A 20,621-nucleotide genomic window follows, 5' to 3' on the forward strand; every position below is an offset into this window, starting at 1 on the left:
TTAAACCAAAAGTAGGTAATTCCCCGGTGGTCCAGTGGTTAGGGCTCTGCACTCCCACTGCAGGGGGCACGAGTTCAACCCCTAGTCCGGGAACTAAGATGCCACAAGCCACACAGCGTGGCCAAAATAAAGTAAAATAAACACAAAGTAATACTTATGCCCAAAAAGGTTATGAAACTTCCCAATCATGACCTTAAAAATGTTAGGAACACTAAAAGAATAGGACTCTTTACTAAAGAAAGAGTGATTACATGTAATTCAAATTAATACTAGGGTAGCCTAGTTCTAACACCCTATAACAAAAACATTCACACTAGACAAACTTATGTTAGCTTTTGAAGAAACAGTATTTTTCCACCAAGGCATATACCAATTAACAATAAACATACTGCGGTCTCATAAATGAGGACACAAAAAATAATATTATACTATACATATCTTCTGCACACTATGGTTCATAAATAAATGCTAAAGAACACACAAGGTACTGTAACGGTACATAATCCAAAACAGACTTATCTAATGAATAATTTAAATAACTAGCAGTACAGAATCACAAAATACAGCATATAGAAAGTGAAGAATTTGATAACACAATTTTTCAAAAAATATTTTTCTAAATATCTGCTATAAAACTATGTACCCATAAAGAATACATATTTTACTACATTAACAAGTGGTACATGTCAGTTGTATTCTATAATAAATGCTGAAAAACCATCATATATAAATTACAATTAAAAATTAATAAATGGGGCTTCCCTCATGGTGCAGTGGTTAAGAATCCACCTGCCAGTGCAGGGGACACGGGTTCGAGCCCTGGTCCAGGAAGATCCCACATGCTGCAGAGCAACTAAGCCCGTGCACCACAACTACTGAACCCGTGTGCCTAGAGCCCCTGCTCTGCAACAAGAGAAGCCACTGCAATGAGAAGCCTGCACACCACAACGAAGAGTAGCCCCCGCTCGCCTCAACTATAGAAAAGCCCGCTCACAGCAACAAAGACCCAGTGCAGCCAAAAATAAAATAAATAAATTCAAAAACACACCAAAAAAAATTAATAAATGAACTATTCTAGAGTTACCTAACCTAACAGCCAATAAACAGAGCAATTCCCTACCTTCACAGAGTGCTTAAATTCTCCAGTTCATTGCCTCTAAAATATATGTAATAAAGAGTGAGCAATTTGTATATTTATTAACTAGGGTCAGACACAACGTTGTTTAGAACAAATTGGAGATGAAAAGCATACAAGATATGATACAAAGTAATATGACAATAAACATGACAGAATATTAATATAACTATTTATAAAAAGTAACTTTTCAGTCTTTACTATAAAACATACAAGATTCTAAGCCATCTAATGGCACTAATTTGTTTAAAAGGCTTGAGGGAAATCAACACAATTTTTCAAATCAGGGAAGTAGACTCACACATTTATGTACATGACTGCAATTGATAGAGAAAGTACTGAGAGAAACAGGATTTGAACCTGAACTTCCAAACTAAGACAACATATTCTAAAGCACGACTGCCCACCCAGGCAGTACAGATTACAAAATATTAAAACAAATCCCAGGGGTTTAAAAAGAAAACTCCAAGAGAGATGCAAAAGAAGTGAGCCGTGTAACTGATAATGTGATTCAGCCACCACTCCTGAAAATGATTTCTGAATCAACACAGCTGCACACAGTGATTTCGGTCGTGTCATGACAAAGTTACTCGACAGAAAAAGAGGGATCATTTTTACAGTCTGAGTGATGTGGAAGGTGGAGGGATGGGTGAAGGAGTGCTGCGGAAATTGAGACAATCAGGGGAACAACAGAAATACGTGAGCAAGTAACAGTGGTTCCATCTACATCAAAGTACCATGTCAGGAAAGGTCAGGTCTGAGAAAGGGCACGAGCGGAGCACAGGGTATATGCGTATTGGGAGCACAGCTTGTGATTGTCTAGCTGTGTGAATATAACTGTACAAGAGGAGAGCGGCCAAGATAGCTGAGTGGAAGGACCCTAAGCTCACCTCGTCTCAGGAGCACACCCAAATAACAACCTGCAGAACAACCGTCGCTGAAAAAGACTGAAACCTACCAGAAGATATACTCCACAACTAAAGACATAAAGGAAAAACCACAACGAGATACGCAGGAGGGGGCGGACCCATGAGACCACCACATCCCGTACTTTGTGTGGGTGATGGACAAACTGGAGAATAATTACATTATCGAGGTCTTCCCACAGGAGTGAGAGTTCTGAGCCCCACGTCAGACCCTCCAGCCCTGGGGTCTGGCATCAGGAAGAGGAGAACTTGGACAAAGTTCTCCTGGGATAAATTCCTACGTCATTTCCTGAGGCTCATAGGGGATGGTCATTAGTATACGGAAACAAGATTGTCACTGTGCCCTTAAGAGAGGCTTTTGTGACAGTCCTCCAAGCCAGAAAAAAAACGGGAAAGACTTCTCAGTCAGGCTCTCGTGATACTTTCTATCTCGTGTCCTACAACATGCAGACCACTCTACTGAGTAGCTTCAAGTGGCGACCTACTGTGGAGCAGGAAAATATTACAGCATAAGAGGAAAAGCATTCTCCAACAAAAATTTCCTGTTACCCAGTAAACCCACTCTACAGAGAGTCCATCTGTAGCTGTCTGCTATAGGTGGATTATCACAGCAAAGAAACTGGATAAAATTTCAGACTCTAGGAATATGCATTTCAAAAGCAAGTTTCAAAAGGCAAAATCACGCAAACTTAGAAGAATATGAAATCAGGAGAGTCTACATTACTGACTTGGTAGAGCAGTACAAGAGCGAAAAAAATACTAGGTATGGGGGTCAGATATTACAGCCCTTGAGAGGAAACCATGCGTTCTATCCAAGATGCCAAACTGAGAGCCTGAAAGATTCACATATTCCCCATATCAGGGACTGGGAAATAAAAAGAGGATCTCTCCGTCCACTGTCTTTATAGCTTTGCCCTGTAAAAATTACACAAGATCCAATCTACCTCTCTGTTTCACACATCCCTGAAGTGTGCGGCAAAGTCAGAACAGAAGAAATGGCTGTGAAATCTAAACAAGCAGACAGCGTTTGAGACAGCGCCATGCTGGTTCTGAGGTGCTGGATGGAATGAAAGAGCAGCCAGTGTTTTCCCATCTTCTGATCAGGTCATATAAGATCACAAATAGGGATAAAACTGAGAAAGGCCCAGGGACTGGAGTCTGGAGGCATCAACTCTTATTATACGGACTGAGAACTGAGCATCCAATGAAATCAAGTACAGAAAGAGAAATGAAGGGGTCAAAAGACCCCGTTAAAACAACCCTCTTCATGCTCCTCAAAGTCAAGTAAAAACTAGTTCACAGGGGCCAGATGGCAGAGTATAGATCATGATAAAGACTTTGCCCTTTGGGCTTCCCTCCCTGGTGGCGCAGTGGTTAGGAATCTGCCTGCCAATGCAGGGGACACGGGTTCGAGCCCTGGTCCGGGAAGATCCCACATGCCGCGGAGCAACTAAGCCTGTGCACCACAACTACTGAGCCTGCGCTCTAGAGCCTGCGAGCCACAACTACTGAAGCCTGCGAGCCTAGAGCCCGTGCTCCGCAACAAGAGAAGCCACCGCAATGAGAAGCCCGCGCACCGCAACGAAGAGTAGCCCTTGCTTGCTGCAACTGGAGAAAGCCCGTGCGCAGCAACGAAGACCCAATGCAGCCAAAAATAAATCAATAAAAATAAATAAATTAAAAAAAAAAAAAAAAGACTTTGCCTTTGTCTCTGATGGGGCTGCAGCCCCACCAGAGGGTGAAAGAATACATTTTACATGTTGAATGACAGAATGATAACCCAGGAATAAGAAAAATGTCCTCTCAGAGTTCACAATAAATAAATAAACTTCTATTTTTGGAAAGAACTCTCCCACTTGGGTAGAGTTACCCAAAGACTACTAATGCTGCCGCTTCTTCTCTGCCCTGAGACCTAACCTGTGTTCACACTTTTGATAAATTCCCACCCCCTTGGTTTTTTGCTATTTTCACATCACTCTTCAGAGGCTAGGGCTCTTCCTCTTGTTCCAAAATGCAAATAATATTCAGACCAGAAATAGAAATTTCTGCTTCTCAAAAGAAATAAATAAGATCTGTGGCTCTTCCAGAATCCCAGCTCTTTGTTCAGCTAAGGAGTGAGGACATGACGGGTGGGTCTGGAAAAATATTTCACCAATTGCTCCACCACTTGCCTCCTTCTGAATGCAGAGGGAACAGTGTAATATGCAGATAATTAGCTCTCTTCCAAGAAGTAGTGAATCGAAAGCACAGGGGAAAAAAAAGAGAATTTGTTATTTGAAAAGTTTGCCCTGAGCATTTTTTTTTTTTTTTTTTTTTTTAATTTATTTTTGGCTGTGTTGGCTCTTCGTTTTTCTGTGCGAGGGCTTTTCTCCAGTTGCGGCCAGTGGGGGCTACTCTTCATCGCGGTGCGCGGGCCTCTCACTGTCGCGGCCTCTCTTGTTGCGGAGCACAGGCTCCAGACGCGCAGGCTCAGTAGCTGTGGCTCACGGGCCTAGTTGCTCCGCGGCACGTGGGATCTTCCCGGACCAGGGCTTGAACCCGTGTCCCCTGCATCGGCAGGCAGATTCTCAACCACTGCGCCACCAGGGAAGCCCTGCCCTGAGCTTTATAAATACTTAAGCTCTGGAACAACGCCTGACGTATCATGAAATGGATAGATCATTTGCAGAACAGTGAAGCTTAAACTCATGATATCACATCATGAAGCTTTTCATATCTGAGTCAACAGGGATTTCAGATCAGTCAAGCAAAACAAGGGCTCCCAAGGGGCACAGAGGGAAAATGCAAAGATACCCAAAGGCAGATTCCAACTTCTGAAGGGAAGTTACCCTCACCCAGGGAGAGCAGGTTCCTGTAGGTCTCCAGCATCACGTCCACATAAAAGGCCTTCTGAGCAGGGTCCAGGCATTCCCACTCCTCCCGAGAGAATTCTATGGCCACATCCCTGAAGGTCAACGGTGCCTGAAATGAAAACATGTCTCATCAAGGGGCCATGAAGAGAGTTCTTATTATCACACAAAATGAGAAGAGGAGAGAGTGGTAAGGATCAATTCAGTGGAAGTATGTAGTCTGACAGATCCATGTAAAGGTATTTAGGGAAATTATGGGTCTCTAATTTTAATTTCTTATGCCTTTTCATAGCAATTACGATATCCTCCAATCAATGTAGATTTTTCATTTTTCTGGACAACACACGAAAAACTTAGAAATAAAATTCAATAACAGGTTGTCTATGCAGAAGTGTTACATATTATGTTTTACACACTGCGTGATATTCAAAATCTAAATGAGCTACAGTATCAGTGGTGCCTTCAGAGATGACAAAGCCCACCGTGGCTTTACAGAAAGGTCAAAATCTGCAATTATGATAATGATAACAAGAGCAATGACTTGAAGTGTTGGAACAATTCCTATATGCTAAATATCATTCTAAATAAATTCTTTACATGTATGAAATTGTTATAAACATAATAGCTCATTAGAGACGACCTGTTCCAATCTTACAGAGGATAGTATTGTGTCAGACACACTTGGAGACACTTGACTCAGGTCATAAAACTAAAAAATGACACAGGAAATATCAGAACTCAGAGGGCTGGTGTCTGGAATTGAAGCTAAGGAATCAAACAGTTGAGTAACAGAAAGGGCATTAAAAACACATTGACAGAGGGTTCCCTGAGAAGTTCTGAAAGAAGTTCAAGGTGAGCAACGTGGAAGGGCATAAAAGGTCATCATATATGTGGGCTCACACACAGATACACATAAAATGTTAGTAATCTTATTGCTATTTAAACCGTTAACACAATACTGTGGAAAAAATTCGAGGCCAAGGAATACATTTAAGATATAATTTCAAATGCAAAAAGATAGGTTTGAAATAATGATGTCTTTATCAAAACCATGGACTTGCACTTCCATGCACTCATGCACACACATGTAAACACACAATTCATTGAAAAGGCAGGAGTTCCCTGGTGGTCCAGTGGTTAGGTCTCGGCAATTTCACTGCTGTGGCCCTGGGTTCAATCCCTAGTTGGGGAACTAAGATCCCTCAAGCTGCCTGGCTTGGCCAAAAAAAAAAAAAAAAGATAGGAGTTGTCTACTGACATATTTTTGGATAACATTTTCTTTTATCATTTTCATCCACATTTATTTCAGCATTTTCGAACAACAAGAAAGTATTACCTGCACTTAATTTACTTCGTCAACATTATTCTATAGTAGTCTAGTAAAAGAAGAATGGTACAAACATAAAGAGAAAAATACAAAACTTTTAACTCCTATCTCTATACAACACCTAAATTGAAGAATATAAGTACAATTTTATCCACTAAAATTAAAATAGGTAGGTATTAACAAATGCAGAACAGAGTTTGTGTATTCCACTTATAAAACACTGACTCAAAATTAGAAGTTATTACGGTTATACATTAATTTAACATATTAAGAAAAAGACTTATCACAATAATAAAGTTAAAAACTTCCTGGAGAATTAAAAATCATGACAAAAAGGAATATAGAAAAAAATACATTGTTATGAAGCAAGAACATTTCACCAAACATCATAATCAGAAGGAAACCCTCAATGCTTTCCCTCTGAAATTACACTAGAGGGAAGGGGGCTGGCCAGGGCTCCTGCCTTTCACCACTGTACAGTGTGCCTGTGCAGCAACCACAAGAGGAAGTAACAGGAGGAAAACAGGGAACAAGAGCGAGAGACACAGAGAGAGTGTATTAGAGCCAAGACTGTTAACATTCACAAATATAAGGACATGGGAAGGCGAAAAGTGAAAGGATGGAAAAAAATATTCCATCCTAATGAGAGCAGGGGCGACTACATAACATCAGACAAAATAAACTAAAGACAAAATCTGATACAAGAGACAAAGGACAATATATACTATTAAAAGAATCAATTCCCCAAGAAGATATAATAATTATAAATACTTATATATTTAACATTAGAGCTCCCTCCAAAAATGAAGGAAACATTAACAGAAACAAAGACAGAAATAGCAGCACAATAATCGTATGAGACTTTAACACCCCAGTTTTTTCGATGGGTGGAACCAAAGAGAACATCAATAAGGAAACAGAGGCCTTGAACAACACTACAGACCGACTGAACCTAACAGACATGTACAAATCACTCTACCCAACAACAGCAGAAAACACACACTTCTCAAGAACAAACAAAACATTCTCCATGAGAGACCACATGTTAGGACATAAAAGAAATCTTAACAATTTTAAGAAGACTGAGCGCATAATGCATTTTCTCAAACTACAAAGCAATGAAATTAGAAATAAACAGCAGAAGGAAAACAGAAAAATCCCCCAAATGTGGAAGTAAAACAACGTATTCATAAATAACCAATGGGTCAAAGAAGAAATCACAAAGGAATTTTTAAAATATCTGGATGAAAATGAAACCACACAAAAATTTATAAAATGTAGTGAAAGCCGTACTAACAGGGAAGTCAAATCAGAAATCTACTTTTACTACTCAAGGAAGTAGAGAAGAAGAATAAACTAAAATCAAATTTAGCAAAAGGAGGAGCTTCCCTGGTGGCGCAGTGGTTAAGAATCCACCTGCCAATGCAGGGGACACGGGTTTGAGCCCTGGTCCAGGAAGATCCCACATGCCTCAGAGCAACTAAGCCCGTGCACCACAACTACTGAACCTGTGCTCTAGAGCCTGCGAGCCACAACTTCTGAGCCCACGTGCCACAACTACTGAAGCCCACGCGCCTAGAGCCCATGCTCCGTAACAAGAGAAGCTTCTCACCTCAGTGAGAAGTCTGCGCACCGCAATGAAGAGTAGCCCCAGCTCGCCGCAACTACAGAAAGCTCACAAGCAGCAATGAAGACCCAATGAAGCCAAAAGTAAATATATAAAATTAATTTAAAAAAACAAACTATAAGGGGTTCTATGAACAATAATGCTTACAAATTACATAATGTAGAAGATACAGGTAAATTCATTGAAACATACAACCTATTAAGCTCTAATCTTTAAGTAATAAAAAAGTTGGGGGGCTTCTTAGGTGGCGCAGTGGTTGAGAATCTGCCTGCCAATGCAGGGGACACGGGTTCGAGCCCTGGTCTGGGAAGATCCCACATGCCGCGGAGCAACTGGGCCCATGAGCCACAATTACTGAGCCTGTGCGTCTGGAGCCTGTGCTCCACAGCAAGAGAGGCCGCGATAGTGAGAGGCCCGCGCACCGCGATGAAGAGTGGTCCCCACTTGCTGCAACTAGAGAAAGCCCTCGCACAGAAAAGAAGACCCAACACAGCCATAAATAAATAAATAAATAAATAAAAATAAAAAATGACTAATACTCTAAAAAAAAAAAAAAAATGCTTAAAAAAGTTGGGACTTCCCTGGTGGCACTGTGGTTAAGAATCTGCCTGCCAATGCAGGGAACATGGGTTCAAGCTCTGGTCCGGGAAGATCCCACATGCCACGGAGCAACATAAGCCCATGTGCACAACTACTGAGCCTGCGCTCTAGAGCCCACGAGGCACAATTATTGAGCTCACGTGCCACAACTACTGAAGCCCATGTGCCTAGAGCCCATGCTCCACAACAAGAGAAGCCACTGCAATGAGAAGCCCGCGCACCACAATGAAGAGTAGCCCCCGCTCACTGAAACTAGAGAAAGCCCGCGCACAGCAACGAAGACCCAACGCAGCCAAAAAAATAAATTAAAAAAAAAAAAAAAAGAAAGTTGAAATGAATTATAACTAGAGAGGTTCAAGCAGTAATCAGAAATCTCGAACAAGGAAAAAGCCAAGACCAGATGGGTTCACTGCATAATTCTAACAAACATTTACAGAAGAATCACCTCTAATCCTGATAAAAAGCTTCCGAAGAGCTGTAGAGGGAACACTGGCAAACTCATTCTATGGAGCCTGCATGATTCTATACCACGCCCAGAGAAAGACACACGAAGCACAGAAAACTACAAACCAATATCCCTCATGAATACTGAAGTAAAAATCCTCAACAAAATAGTACCAAACCAAAATCAACAACACATGAAAATGATTTTACATCATGACCAAGTGGACTTTATTACTATAAAAAAATCGATTAATGTGATACACCACATTAACAGGATAAAGGAAAAAAACATATGATCGTCTCAACTGATGCAGAAAAATGCATTTCACAAAACTCAACTACGTTTCAAGATATAAAAACTCTTGGAATTCCCTGGCGGTCCAGTGGTTAGGACTCGGTGCTTTCACTGCCATGGCCCAGGTTCAATCGCTGGTCAGGGAACTAAGATCCCAACACAAGGCCAAAAAGAAGAAAGAGAGATACAAACACTCAACTAGAAAGCTTTCCTTCTCAGATCAGGAAGAAGGCAAGGATACACTCTGCACTACTGTCCAGCAAAGTACAGAAAGCCCCCACCAGAGGAATTAGACAAGAAAAAGAAATCAAAGTTATCCAAATTGAAAAAAGGAAAATTATCTTTCTTCGTAGATGACAACTTTTATATGTAAAAGCAGTAAAGATTCCACAAGGAAACTGCTACATCAAAAAACAACTCTACAAAAGTTGCAGGATACCAAAAGTTAATGCCCAAAAATCATGTGCATTTCTATACACAGTGAACAATGTCAATAGAAAATTAGAAAACAATCGTATTTCTATAGCATCAAAGGGGTAGAATACTTAGTAATAAATTCATCAAGGAGGCAAAAGACTTGTACACTGAAAACTATTAAATGTTGCTTAAAGACACACAAGGAGATACAAATAAATAGACACCCTATACCCATGGATTGAAAGACTAAATATTCTTAAAATGACCCTATTACCCAAAGTGCTGTGTAGATTCAATGTAATCCCTATCAAAAGTCCCATGGCAATTTTTGCAGAAATAGAACTAACTATGCTAAAATTCATAGGGAATCTCCAGGGATCCCAAATCGCCAAAATATTCTTGACAAAGAAGAAAAATAGAGGGCACCCTTTATAGATTTCAAAACATATCACGAAATAATCAAGATGGTGTGGTACTGGCATAAACACAGATACGTAAAGTAATGCAACAGAATAGAACACTCAAAATTAATTTTGCATATATGTAAAATGCATTTTCAAGGGTGCCAAGACCATCCAACAGAAAAAGGACAGTCTCAGTAACAAACGGTGCTGGGAAACCGGGTATCTACCAGCAAAAGTATAAAGCTGGAACCTTACCTGCATCAGAATGAGAAACTTCTGTGTGTCAGAGGAGGCAACCAACACAGTGAAAAGGTAACCTCCAAGGATTGGAGATGATGAAAATGGGTTAAGAATCTCCATGTGTCAGAGATTTAGGTTGATTTCAAAGTTTAATATCAATAATAGAATGAAACACCCTCTATCACCGATGTATCTGTGAACTTTCCATTCCATTCCCAATCATTACGATTTTTAAATCAGTGACACACCCATTTCGCTTCTAATGCAGCATGAAGAGTCAGAAGGTATTTGCTGTAATTAGTTTGTTTCCTACAATTTACCAGGCGTAAGTGCATATTATTACCTGACTTGCATGTGCAGCTTCTTTATCCTGGTTTACAGAGAGCAGACAGTGCATCCAGATGGGGCCTCTCAACAATCCCTGCTGCCCAACGGCACTGACACCCCGTCTCCAGTCCATGGGTGTGAAGTCCTGCCCAGGACTAGGCCCAGTGGAGACTCGTCACAAGTTCCAGGTCACTGGGTCATGGGGAGACGGGATCTAAGTGGAGATGACAGGCCCTGAGGGAAGGACCCAGGTGACTGTGACTGTACAGGTGTCAGGCGGGATACTTCAGAGTCAGAGATAGCGAGTCCAAAGAAGGGCATTTCGGGAAGGACAGACAGAAACATCAACTGACAATATGACTTTACCTGAGAAAGAGCCATTTCTGACTCCTTTTTCTTTCCTCTTCCCTCCTCTTCCGGGCTTCTTCCTCAGGCAATAGGAGTCTTTAGAGGGCGATCCTGAAAGTGGAAAACATGCTGTTCAATGCCTGGAATCAACACACCCCCTTCCTGAGTCACCATCACGCACAAAGGGAAGACCTCAGCATGTGGAACAGACAGTCCCCTGCTGCCCACTGTCCCAGGAGGGACTCAGGACAGTAAACTCCCACACAGAGAACAACAAGTAAGTTCCTACACTTACTTTTTTTTCAGTGCATGATAGATCTTTGAAGATCAAATAGTGTAGGTTATCCTTTTTTTATTGAATATATATATTTTTCAGATTATTTTCCATTATAGGTTATTATAAGATACTGGATATAGTTCCCTGTGCTATACAGTAGGTCACTGTTGTTTAATTATTCTATATATAGTAGTGTGTATCAGTTCATCCCAAACTCGTAATTTATCCCTCCCCCTCCTTCCACCTTTGGGAACCATAAGTTTGTTTTCAATGTCTGTTGAGTCTAGTTCTGCTCTGTAAATAAGTTCATTTGTACCATTTTTTTAGCTTTCCCCATATAAGTGATACCATACGTGTCTATTTGTCTGATTTAATTCACTTAGTATGATAACCTCTAGGTCTCTTCCTGCACTACTATGTGTTTCCATTTCATTCTGTTTATCTGTCTCCCTATTTCTTTCTATGTCTCTGCCTCTTTGTTCCCCTCTACTCTCCTGCTGTTTCTGCCCTCCTCTCTATTTTCTCACTCCTGTCCCGCCCCACTCTGCACCTTGTTCCCCCTATTGACGATCTTTCTCCCTAACCTTTCGGGTGACCTACACTTTTATGTATTTCTGCCTTTCTTCCCCCCATTTCTGTTCCCTCTCTGCCCTCTGTTTACACTCCTTCTCTCCCTGTTACTCTCCCTTCCTCCCCACTCTCTGGCACCCCAGGTGGCTATGCTTCCTTCCTGCTCTCTCTGCTCTAGTAGTCAATATTTTTCCTCTCCTTCTCTCCCAGCACCATGATGCTCTGAAGGCCATGGTTCCAGCTTTTATCCTCTCCCGGACCCTCTGTGTGAATCGCCTCACCATTGTTACCACCCTCCCACCACTGATCCAGAGCCCCTCTGCCTTTGTTGCTCTCCAGTCCCTGGAGATCCGGCTTTTTTATTTACTTCTTTATTTTATTCACCTGCTACCTTCCAGGCTTAACCACTTCACTTTACTGTCTACTTATAAGTCCCTCTATGTTCCCATTGGTTCTCCCTCACTCTTTATCCCCCTCAATTTTTCTGTTTCTCTCAGTCGCTCTCTGTGTCTGCTTCTCCTGATCCCCTTCGCCCCTGTATTTACGAGGATGGCGACTGAATAAGACGCCCGCATACTGGAAGAGACCGTTTGGAACTCGGGACCGAAGAACACTATGTGTTACATGGCTGGCCCAGGTCACCTCCCCCTACACGGGGTCAGAGGAAGGGCTGACCAGGAAGGGGAGGCCTGCGGAGCAGAAAGACCGGTCTGAGTAAGAGGCGAGGACAGAGGGTCTAGGAGGGAAGGGGGTCTCAGGAGAGGGGTGGGCTCTCCAGAATCCCAGGACCGGGAGAGGACGCGGCCTCTCCGGCAGGCAGCACGGCGGCCGGAGCTGCCCTACGGAGGCGGAGGGCGAGGCTGGGGGGGCGCGAATCCACCTCACGGAAGAGGACTTTACAAGCAGGGCGGAGGTACTAAAGGGTTTTAAGCAGGCAAATGTAGCGAAAGGCGGTGTCTACGTGGACCGAAGACAGAAAAGGCAAGGGCTTCGGTACTGGCCTCAGAGAAATTTAAAACCCAAAGAGAAACGGTCCGCGATGTGTAACAGTGATTTACATGGGGAGGAGGGGCGAGAGTGGGAATTTAAACACCGCAGTGACTCCAGCACCCCGAGGATGGAGTAAAGGGACCGTGAAGCACAGATTTAAACTAGAAAACAGAAACTTACGGTCTGCACTGTGACCTTCGTTGCAAGCATTCCGTTTCCGGGTCCGCAGAGAAGTGCGCATGCGCGTAGTGAAGAGGCGGGGCGGGGTCTGGGTGGAGCGCTAAGGACCGGGTTGGGGGGAGGTGAGGGGAACCCAGGTGCAAGCAGGGACCAAGGGAGGGCGGGAAGGGGGCGGGAAGGGGGCGGGCCCGGAAGGTGCCTGGAAGGTGCTTGTTGTACTTGACTGGCTTAAGTTGCAGTCTGTAACAATTTTAAGCTAAAGCTTACATTTGTGGGGGCCAGTTATGTCGGAAACGAAGATGTTTCCTCTAAACAAGTAGAAAGTGGTTTAAATAAAAGCTATTTTTCCCAGCAGGTTGCTCTCGTGTCCTGCTGATGAGCCCAAAGGTATTCATATTTCTGGAAATGTGGGTCTTCCAGAGTAGTTGACGTGAGTCAGTGGTTGGATCCAGGAAGATTTTGTGCAATTAGAATTAATTTAAGAACTGAACTTGTCTCTGTATTACACACTAGAATGAGAAACACAAAACTCTCCCTGGGTTGAATGGGCTATTTCATACTGACACCCTGCAGAACAGCTTCTCCGTTTCTACTCCCCTTTCACTCCAGAGGCCAAATTCAACAATCTACTTAGTTCCAGAGACTCAGGGACAAGTCGTAGGGTCTGAGACTGGAGAACTAAGGCAAGTGATAATTTAGGTCAGTTGCTTTAAAAAGAGCAAAACGTTTTCAAAAATTGTTGTAAATTGGGACTTCCCTGGTGATCCAGCGGTTAAGACTCTGTACTCCCACTGCAGGGGGCACGGGTTCCATCCCTGGTCGGGGAACTAAGATTCCGCATGCCTCACAGCGTGGCCTGAAGAAAAAAATAAGTTTAAAAATTGTTATAAATTGTATTGTTCTTTCTTTTTGCTAACGGGTTTTAATTATTTGCCGTTTTAGCCTAAGTATTTTTATTTATTTATTTTTGGGCTGCAGCACGGGGCATGTGGGATCTTAGCTCCACACCACCTACAGTGGGAGTGCAGGGTCTTAACCACTGGACTGCCAGGGAAGTCCCATTTCCCGTTTTTTGTGTGTGTTTGTCTCTGTGTGTTTTAATATTATTTTTTATTTGGCTGCGCGGGGTCTTCGTTGAGGCATGCGGGATCTAGATCCCTGACCAGTGATAGAACCCGGGCCCCCTGCATTGGGATTGCTGAGTGTTAACTACTGGACCACCAGGGAAGTCCCCTATTTGCCGTTTTGAAGCCAACTGTTTACACAGCGACATATAAGAATTGTATAAACAACTCTTTATACAATTACATACATCAGTATATAAGTTTAAGGTGTACAGCAATAGTCTGACTTCCCTATATTGTGAAATGATTACCACAATATGTTTAATTAGCATCCATCATTTCACATAGATAAAATAAAAAGAGAAAGGGAAATAAAAGAAAAAAATTTTTTCTTTTGATGAGAATTGCCTTTTTTTTTTGGATTCTTCTACACATATAATCATATATTTCTCCTTTGTTATTGTCTTTGGCTTTGAGCCATAAGAATTGCCTTATTTTGTAAAATACTTATCGTATTCCATGCTTGTGCTGAATTACCTTAAAATATCTTTGAGAAAAACTTGTTTACATCATAATATACTTAAGTCAACAATAACTAAATATAATGCAATTTCAAATTCACAATATGTTCATTATGAGAATAAGTAGAAATGTACCTTTTATTTTTAAACTGTAATGTATTTTAGCTGTTTGTGTTCTATTGCTGAAAGTTCTGTCAGGTGTGGATAATAGAGCCTGTAAAATATATAGTATTCAGAAGACATTGGGATTTATTCTCATCTAAGGAATAGTTAACTTTGCCATATTTCTAAGGGCATTTACTGGGGAGGTATCTTCTCTTTAATATGAACCCTAAAGAAGGTAAATCTAGATTATCGACTATGCAATAACTTCATTTCTGCCCTCAATATTTCTGTGGCAATATCTGTCATTAAACATTTATTGCAGTACGTTTTCCCACATCCCTGGCAGGTGGAAGATTTCATCCATAGAGAAACAGCAATCAATTGTAACATGATGTTTACATAGGGCTATTAGCGTATTTAAAATATTTTCAGACAAAATGAGCAGAATGTCCTGGTGTAACACAACATGCAAACAACATCACATTTTTATTTTCTTTATTTTTGGCTGCGCCGGGTCTTAGCTGCAGCACTCAGGCTCTTCGTTGCAGCATGTGGGATCCATTTCCCTGACCAGGTATCAAACCCAGGCCCCCTGTATTGGGAGTGCGTAGTCTTAGCCACTGGACCACCAGGGAAGTCCCCAACACCACATTTTTAAAAGATGCAGTGACTGGAATAAATTTTGGGATGTGCGTTAGATAGATTATTATGCAACGTTTGAAACTAGCCGTGTTGGCAGCACCGGGGACGCCCTTGGGAAGACACTGGTCTCGATCTCTCAAGCAATAACTTCTCATCCAGCGCCCCCCACCCCCACCCCTGGCTCCCCACAGGGCCCGGCAGGGACGTCAGTCACAGTGGCCTCGAGCAGGAGCCCCCCGGTGCCTTATCGCCCAGCTACGATGGGGGTCTCCACGGCGCGCAGAGCAAGATGGAGGACCACCGGGACGAGGCCATCCGTGTCCTCTGCGGCCTCGCCGTGGGCAGAGCGGGGGACGTGCCCGGGCTGTTGCCGGGTCACTGGGCGCTGGCCTCGGGCTTTGCTGGCCCCGTCAAGCCGCTGGGCCGGCGGCACGCCAGCTTGGTGGGAGGCCGTCACTCCACCTGAAACTGCGGCTCAGCCCTTGCTGGCCAGGCCTGGGCCGAAAGGAGCCTTTTTTGTTTGTTTGTTTGTTTTCGGTAACAAAACTGTAAAGAAAGCAAGCAGGAAATATATGCACTTTGTCAGACAAGAGAAAAAGATGCCTTGAGTATAAAACGTGAAGAGTCAAACATACCGTTCATGGGAGGGAGCTGCTGTGGGGAGCCAGCTTGGTTGGCAGGCGCCAGCAACTTGTGCCTAAGCCTGATAGGTTTTTTTTTTTAAGGAAAATAAAGGGAACCGTAGTTACGAGGTTTTGTTTTTTTTTTTAATAATGTGGAAGAAAATTATTAAGAATGGTGCCTTTGTTCTCCTTTTTGTTTTTTTTTTTTTAGCTTTTTTTGCATATTTTTTAATGTATTTTTAAAAATATTTATTTATTTTTAGCTGCGTTGTGTCTTAGTTGCAGCACCGGGGATCTTTCCTTGGCGGTGGGTGGCTGGGTGGTTGGGGTCGTTTCTCTCTAGTTGTGGCGCGCTGCCTTCAGATTGTGGGCTCTGTAGTAGCCGCAAGCCGGCTTAGTTGCCCCGTGGCACGTGGGATCTTACTTCCCCGACCAGGGTTTCCAACCCGCGTTCCCTGCGTTGGAAGACGGATTCTCAACCACTGGACCACCAGGGAAGACCCTGCATGTGTCTTGCAAGCAACACATTTTTTTATATAGAAGTCTCCTGTCTCTTGCTTAAAAAAAAAAAAAAGAAACTAGCCGTGTTGGCAAAAAAAGACGTTTCAGTGTGGACTTCCATGTTTCCAAGCAAGGAAATGACTCAATGGTGGAACCTTTACATTAAACACAGACCAGTAGAGGAGAAGCTGATTATAAGGCAAAGCCATGAATCCATTTTTTTAATGGGGAATTTCATTCCTTACATAATTATCAAGGCAGCCAAATTAACATATTCACAAGAAAAAAAAGGAACTTCCTAAATCACAGGAAGATTTTGACACAGGTCTTCCTGTGATATCATTATGAAACTGATACAAATTATTAACAATTCAAAAATGTGAAAAACAGAACGATATAGTATGACGTGACCTTAAAAATTAAAGAATATACATTTTTGAGTCCAGGTGGAAGGACTGAAATACTTACCACTGTCAAACTTAGATAAGGATAGATTTTATTATAAAGGATTATTACCAGGAATTCCCTGGTGGTCCAGTGGTTAGGACTCTGTGCTTGCACTGCGGGGGGACGGCTCAATCCCTGGTCGGGGAACTAAGATCTAGCAAGCTGCCCGGCCACAAAATTTGTAAAGCCTCAAAAGTCAGACAAAAAAAGAGCTTTTCTTTTATACCCAGGGGTAAACAAGGTAGGAAAACTCCCATATGGAGGAGTGGATGAGTACATGGCAGCAGCCTCAGTTTCTCAGATGATGTTTTATGCTGAAGTCACTTACTCTTGGGTGCAGATATTCTGGCAGGAATGTTGCTCTGAATTACAAAGCTCAAAAGTGGTCCCAAAATTAAGGCATTTGGGAGAGGAGAAAAACTTAATTTTGATTAAATCATGTTAACTGGCATTGTGTCCACTGATATAAGGACCAACAAATCAGTAACCGTTGATAAAGCAATGGATGGGAATTTTGAGGATTCCTTTCTTGCTGTTTCCAAAGTAAACAAGGGTGCTATCCTAAGTCTTACTGAAATTAAAGAGGAAGCATAGTTCTTAGTAAGTAAGCTGTTACCATCTGCAGAAAAGAAGAAAAGGAGTTCGTTTACCTTTGCTATTTTCCAGAGTTCCAGGATTGGAGTAAAGTCTAACATTGTCACTACATAATGTGACATCAAGCAAAATTCAAAAAATAACAAATACACATGTTACATTTGGATAATGGAATATTAGAAAATTTAAACTAATAATGATAATAACAAACATGCCCAAGATCCTCAGCGTTTATGCCTTTGAATGGCATTGAAGGACCCTCTATGCTCCTTTGCCTGCGTTGTGTCTATTCCTGTCACATACAAGAGGAATTAAGTCTCTTAGATTAAATTCATATTTGCCCTTACAACACACACATAGAAAAGACAGCAAGTATGACCTTAAAGTTGGCCAAAAGACAATTTCAGTTGATTGAAAAAAGTAGATGCCATTCGGCTTAATTTCAATCATATTTATGAATTAACAATTTACCTCCTGATTGTAACAGATCAACAAATTAAATATAAAGAACCAAAGACTTAATATGTGTTTAAAAAAATTTTTTTTTACATTGATGTTATAAAGCAATGCTTTTGACTTAAACTGTCAGATTCCCCTTGACCTACACTCCTTGGACCAGAGTTGGTCTCTGCCTCCCGGGTTTTAGGGGAATAGACATGGAAATGATGTTCTTATACCTTTAGTATGAAAATGCTCAGTCAGCACGAGCAGAGTTTTGCATTTCACCTTTCAATTTCCGTTCCCTACAAAGATAACTCTGTTATCTCTTGCTTAACTAAATGAGCCTGTTCTGGGTGAGATCCCACCCTACATCCCATGGCTCAGTTGCAGTCATCTCACCTCCAGTGTACCTGTCTCCACCCACTCATGCCCGGCTGTCTTCCTTAGTTTATCATGTCTTTGCAGTGAAACATAAATCTTTCCTTCTTGCCCTCTGTTCCTTTTCTTTCTTTCTTTCTTTCTTTCTTTCTTTCTTTCTTTCTTTCTTTCTTTCTTTCTTTCTTTCCTTCCTTCCTTCCTTCCTTCCTTCCTTCCTTCCTTCCTTCCTTCCTTCCTTCCTTCTTTCTTTCTTTCTTTCTTTCTTTCTTTCTTTCTTTCTTTCTTTCTTTCTTTCTCTCTCTCTCTCTCTTTCTCTCTCTCTCTCTCTCTCTCTCTCCCTCCCTCCCTCTCTCTCTCTCTTTCTCTTTCTTTCCTTCTTTCTTTTTTTGGAAACTGTGCCCCACGCAGTGGAAGCCTGGAGTCTTAGACCACCAGGGAAGTCCCCCTAATTTTTCATTTAAATAGTTCTTTTTTCAATTTAAGAAGGAAAAAAACCCAACAAAACAAAACAAAACCGTGTTCAATATAAGTGGCCGAAAATGACAGCTCTAAGCATTTTCCTTGATTGTGTCAAACATTACTTTGAAATAAGCAGGTAGGAGCTGTACTCCTCAGGACACCACAGAGACTCCAAGAGATCCAGAAGGCAATGATCCAGTTCAGTTAGGCAGAAGGAAGCCCCCAGGTGCAGAGCAGAGGGAAGCCCGGTGCTGCCCCCAGAACCTTCCTTTTTCCTGACCAAACCTCCATATCAGCCCTGAATTCACCCCTACTCGTTCCCTGCTCCCCTGACACGGTCCTGTCCTCCCTCCTCACTGTATGTTGCTTCAGGATCAGAAACACTCCCAGGTTTCTGCAGACCCGAAAACGATCTATTTATATTTTTTAATCACAGAGCCTGATCAGTAACTGCCTACATGCTTACCCCTCTGCCCCAGCTAGTGATTGTTTTACTCTTTAGATCAGAACAGCTCCACTATGATAGTTTCCTTGGTAACCCATGAACCAAGCTTAGGTCAATTCCCCCACCAACTGGTAACCTACCTCTTCCCCTCCAATAGTGAAGACTGCTGCCCTGTCCTGCCTGCCTGCTTTCTGCTGTACACGGCGGGGTGTCATTTCAGGACCTTGCTTCGGACCTGTAAGATCCCCTATCCAATAGAATCACTGATGTGTCTGTGACTGTTTCCGGGCTCTTTCTTAGGTCTTGAGGCTGCGAATTTACAAGGTTTGCAGGCCTTCGGGATGCAGCCCAACAGGCCTCCTGTGTGAATGGGGAATAGAAACAGAAATGCTGTTACTATTTCTGAATAGAAACAGAAATGCATGTCGGTATGAAACTGTCCATTGTACTCAGGAAGAGTTTTGCATTTCACATTCTCATTTGTAATCCCTATACAAACAACTGCAATTTTTGATTCGTTAAACCACCTAAATTAATTTTCTTTTTTAAAAAATTAAAGTATAGTTGATTTACAATGTTATGTTAGTTTCAGGTATACAACACAGTGATTCAGTTATATGTATATATGCAGTTATATATAATATATATTCAAAATGAATACATATATATATTTTTTGAGATTCTTTTCCCTTATAGTTTATTACAAAATATTGAGTATAGTTCCCCATGCTATACAGTAGGTCCTTGTTGGTTATCTATTTTATACTAATTCTAATTGCAGGAAATGTTCCTGGGTCCAATCACGGCCACATCAGGCTCTCACCAAGATCCCAGTTTCTAGATCACTTAATTGCTTCAGCCTCACTAGCAGGACTTGCCTACAACCAGCTAGCAAAAATAGATTTTAACTTAAACCATGTTCAACTTGTCCTGAAGAAAACATCTGTTTCTAGGACTACCCTGGTGGTGTAGTGGTTAAGACTCCATGCTTTCACTGCCAAGGGTTGGGGTTTGATCCCTGGTTGGGGAACTAAGAGCCCACAAGCCGTGCAGCAAGGCAAAAACAAAACAAAAAAAAATAATTGTTGACAGAAGTGTCCCACACGATGTAACCTTTTACCTTAAAACTGCTAAAGGGACTTCCCTGGTGGCGCGGTGGTTAAGAATCCACCTGCCAATGCAGGGGACACGGGTTAGAGCCCTGGTCTGGGAAGATCCCACATGCCATGGAGCAACTAAGCCCGTTGGCCACAACTACTGAGCCTGCGCTCTAGAGCCCATGAGCCACAACTACTGAGCCTGTGTACCACAACTACTGAAGCCTGCATGCCTAGAGCCTGTGCTCTGCAACAAGAGAAGCCACCGCAACGAGAAGGCTGCAAACAAAACTGTTAGAGACAGTGTTACTCTCCTCCAGTGGGTGTGGAGCCAACAGATGCAAAGCA

General features: G+C 42.2%; 4 protein-coding genes across 5 annotated transcripts in view; 1 reads left to right on the forward strand and 3 right to left on the reverse strand.

The window, feature by feature from the left end:
* LOC309648227 (zinc finger protein 320-like) overlaps positions 1 to 13,054 on the reverse strand; it is a 132,079-nt gene extending 119,025 nt beyond the window's left edge. The window contains exons 1-2 of the mRNA XM_082436657.1: positions 12,957 to 13,054; positions 10,958 to 11,050 (exon numbers count right to left, since the gene is read on the reverse strand). Coding sequence (XP_082292783.1) covers positions 10,958 to 10,972 — 15 coding nt within the window. The 5' untranslated portion in view covers positions 10,973 to 11,050; positions 12,957 to 13,054. The remainder of the gene's footprint in view (positions 1 to 10,957; positions 11,051 to 12,956) is intronic.
* Positions 1 to 20,621, forward strand: part of LOC309648108 (uncharacterized protein) — a 363,120-nt gene that overhangs the window by 308,720 nt on the left and 33,779 nt on the right. The gene's annotated exons all lie outside the window — the stretch shown is intronic.
* Positions 1 to 20,621, reverse strand: part of LOC309648134 (zinc finger protein 610-like) — a 412,471-nt gene that overhangs the window by 22,315 nt on the left and 369,535 nt on the right. The gene's annotated exons all lie outside the window — the stretch shown is intronic.
* Positions 1 to 20,621, reverse strand: part of LOC309648189 (uncharacterized protein) — a 284,457-nt gene that overhangs the window by 4,085 nt on the left and 259,751 nt on the right. The window contains exons 1-2 of one of the 2 annotated variants that reach the window (XM_082436563.1): positions 7,850 to 10,683; positions 4,896 to 5,022 (exon numbers count right to left, since the gene is read on the reverse strand). In XM_082436563.1, coding sequence (XP_082292689.1) covers positions 4,896 to 4,929 — 34 coding nt within the window. In that variant the 5' untranslated portion in view covers positions 4,930 to 5,022; positions 7,850 to 10,683. Of the gene's footprint in view, positions 1 to 4,895; positions 5,023 to 7,849; positions 10,684 to 20,621 lie in introns of those variants that run through there. The other variant, XM_082436562.1, reaches the window with a different exon arrangement.

The sequence above is a fragment of the Balaenoptera physalus genome (assembly GCF_965194825.1).
Source record: "Balaenoptera physalus genome assembly, chromosome: 19".
In the NCBI taxonomy this organism is placed as follows: Eukaryota; Metazoa; Chordata; class Mammalia; order Artiodactyla; family Balaenopteridae; genus Balaenoptera; species Balaenoptera physalus.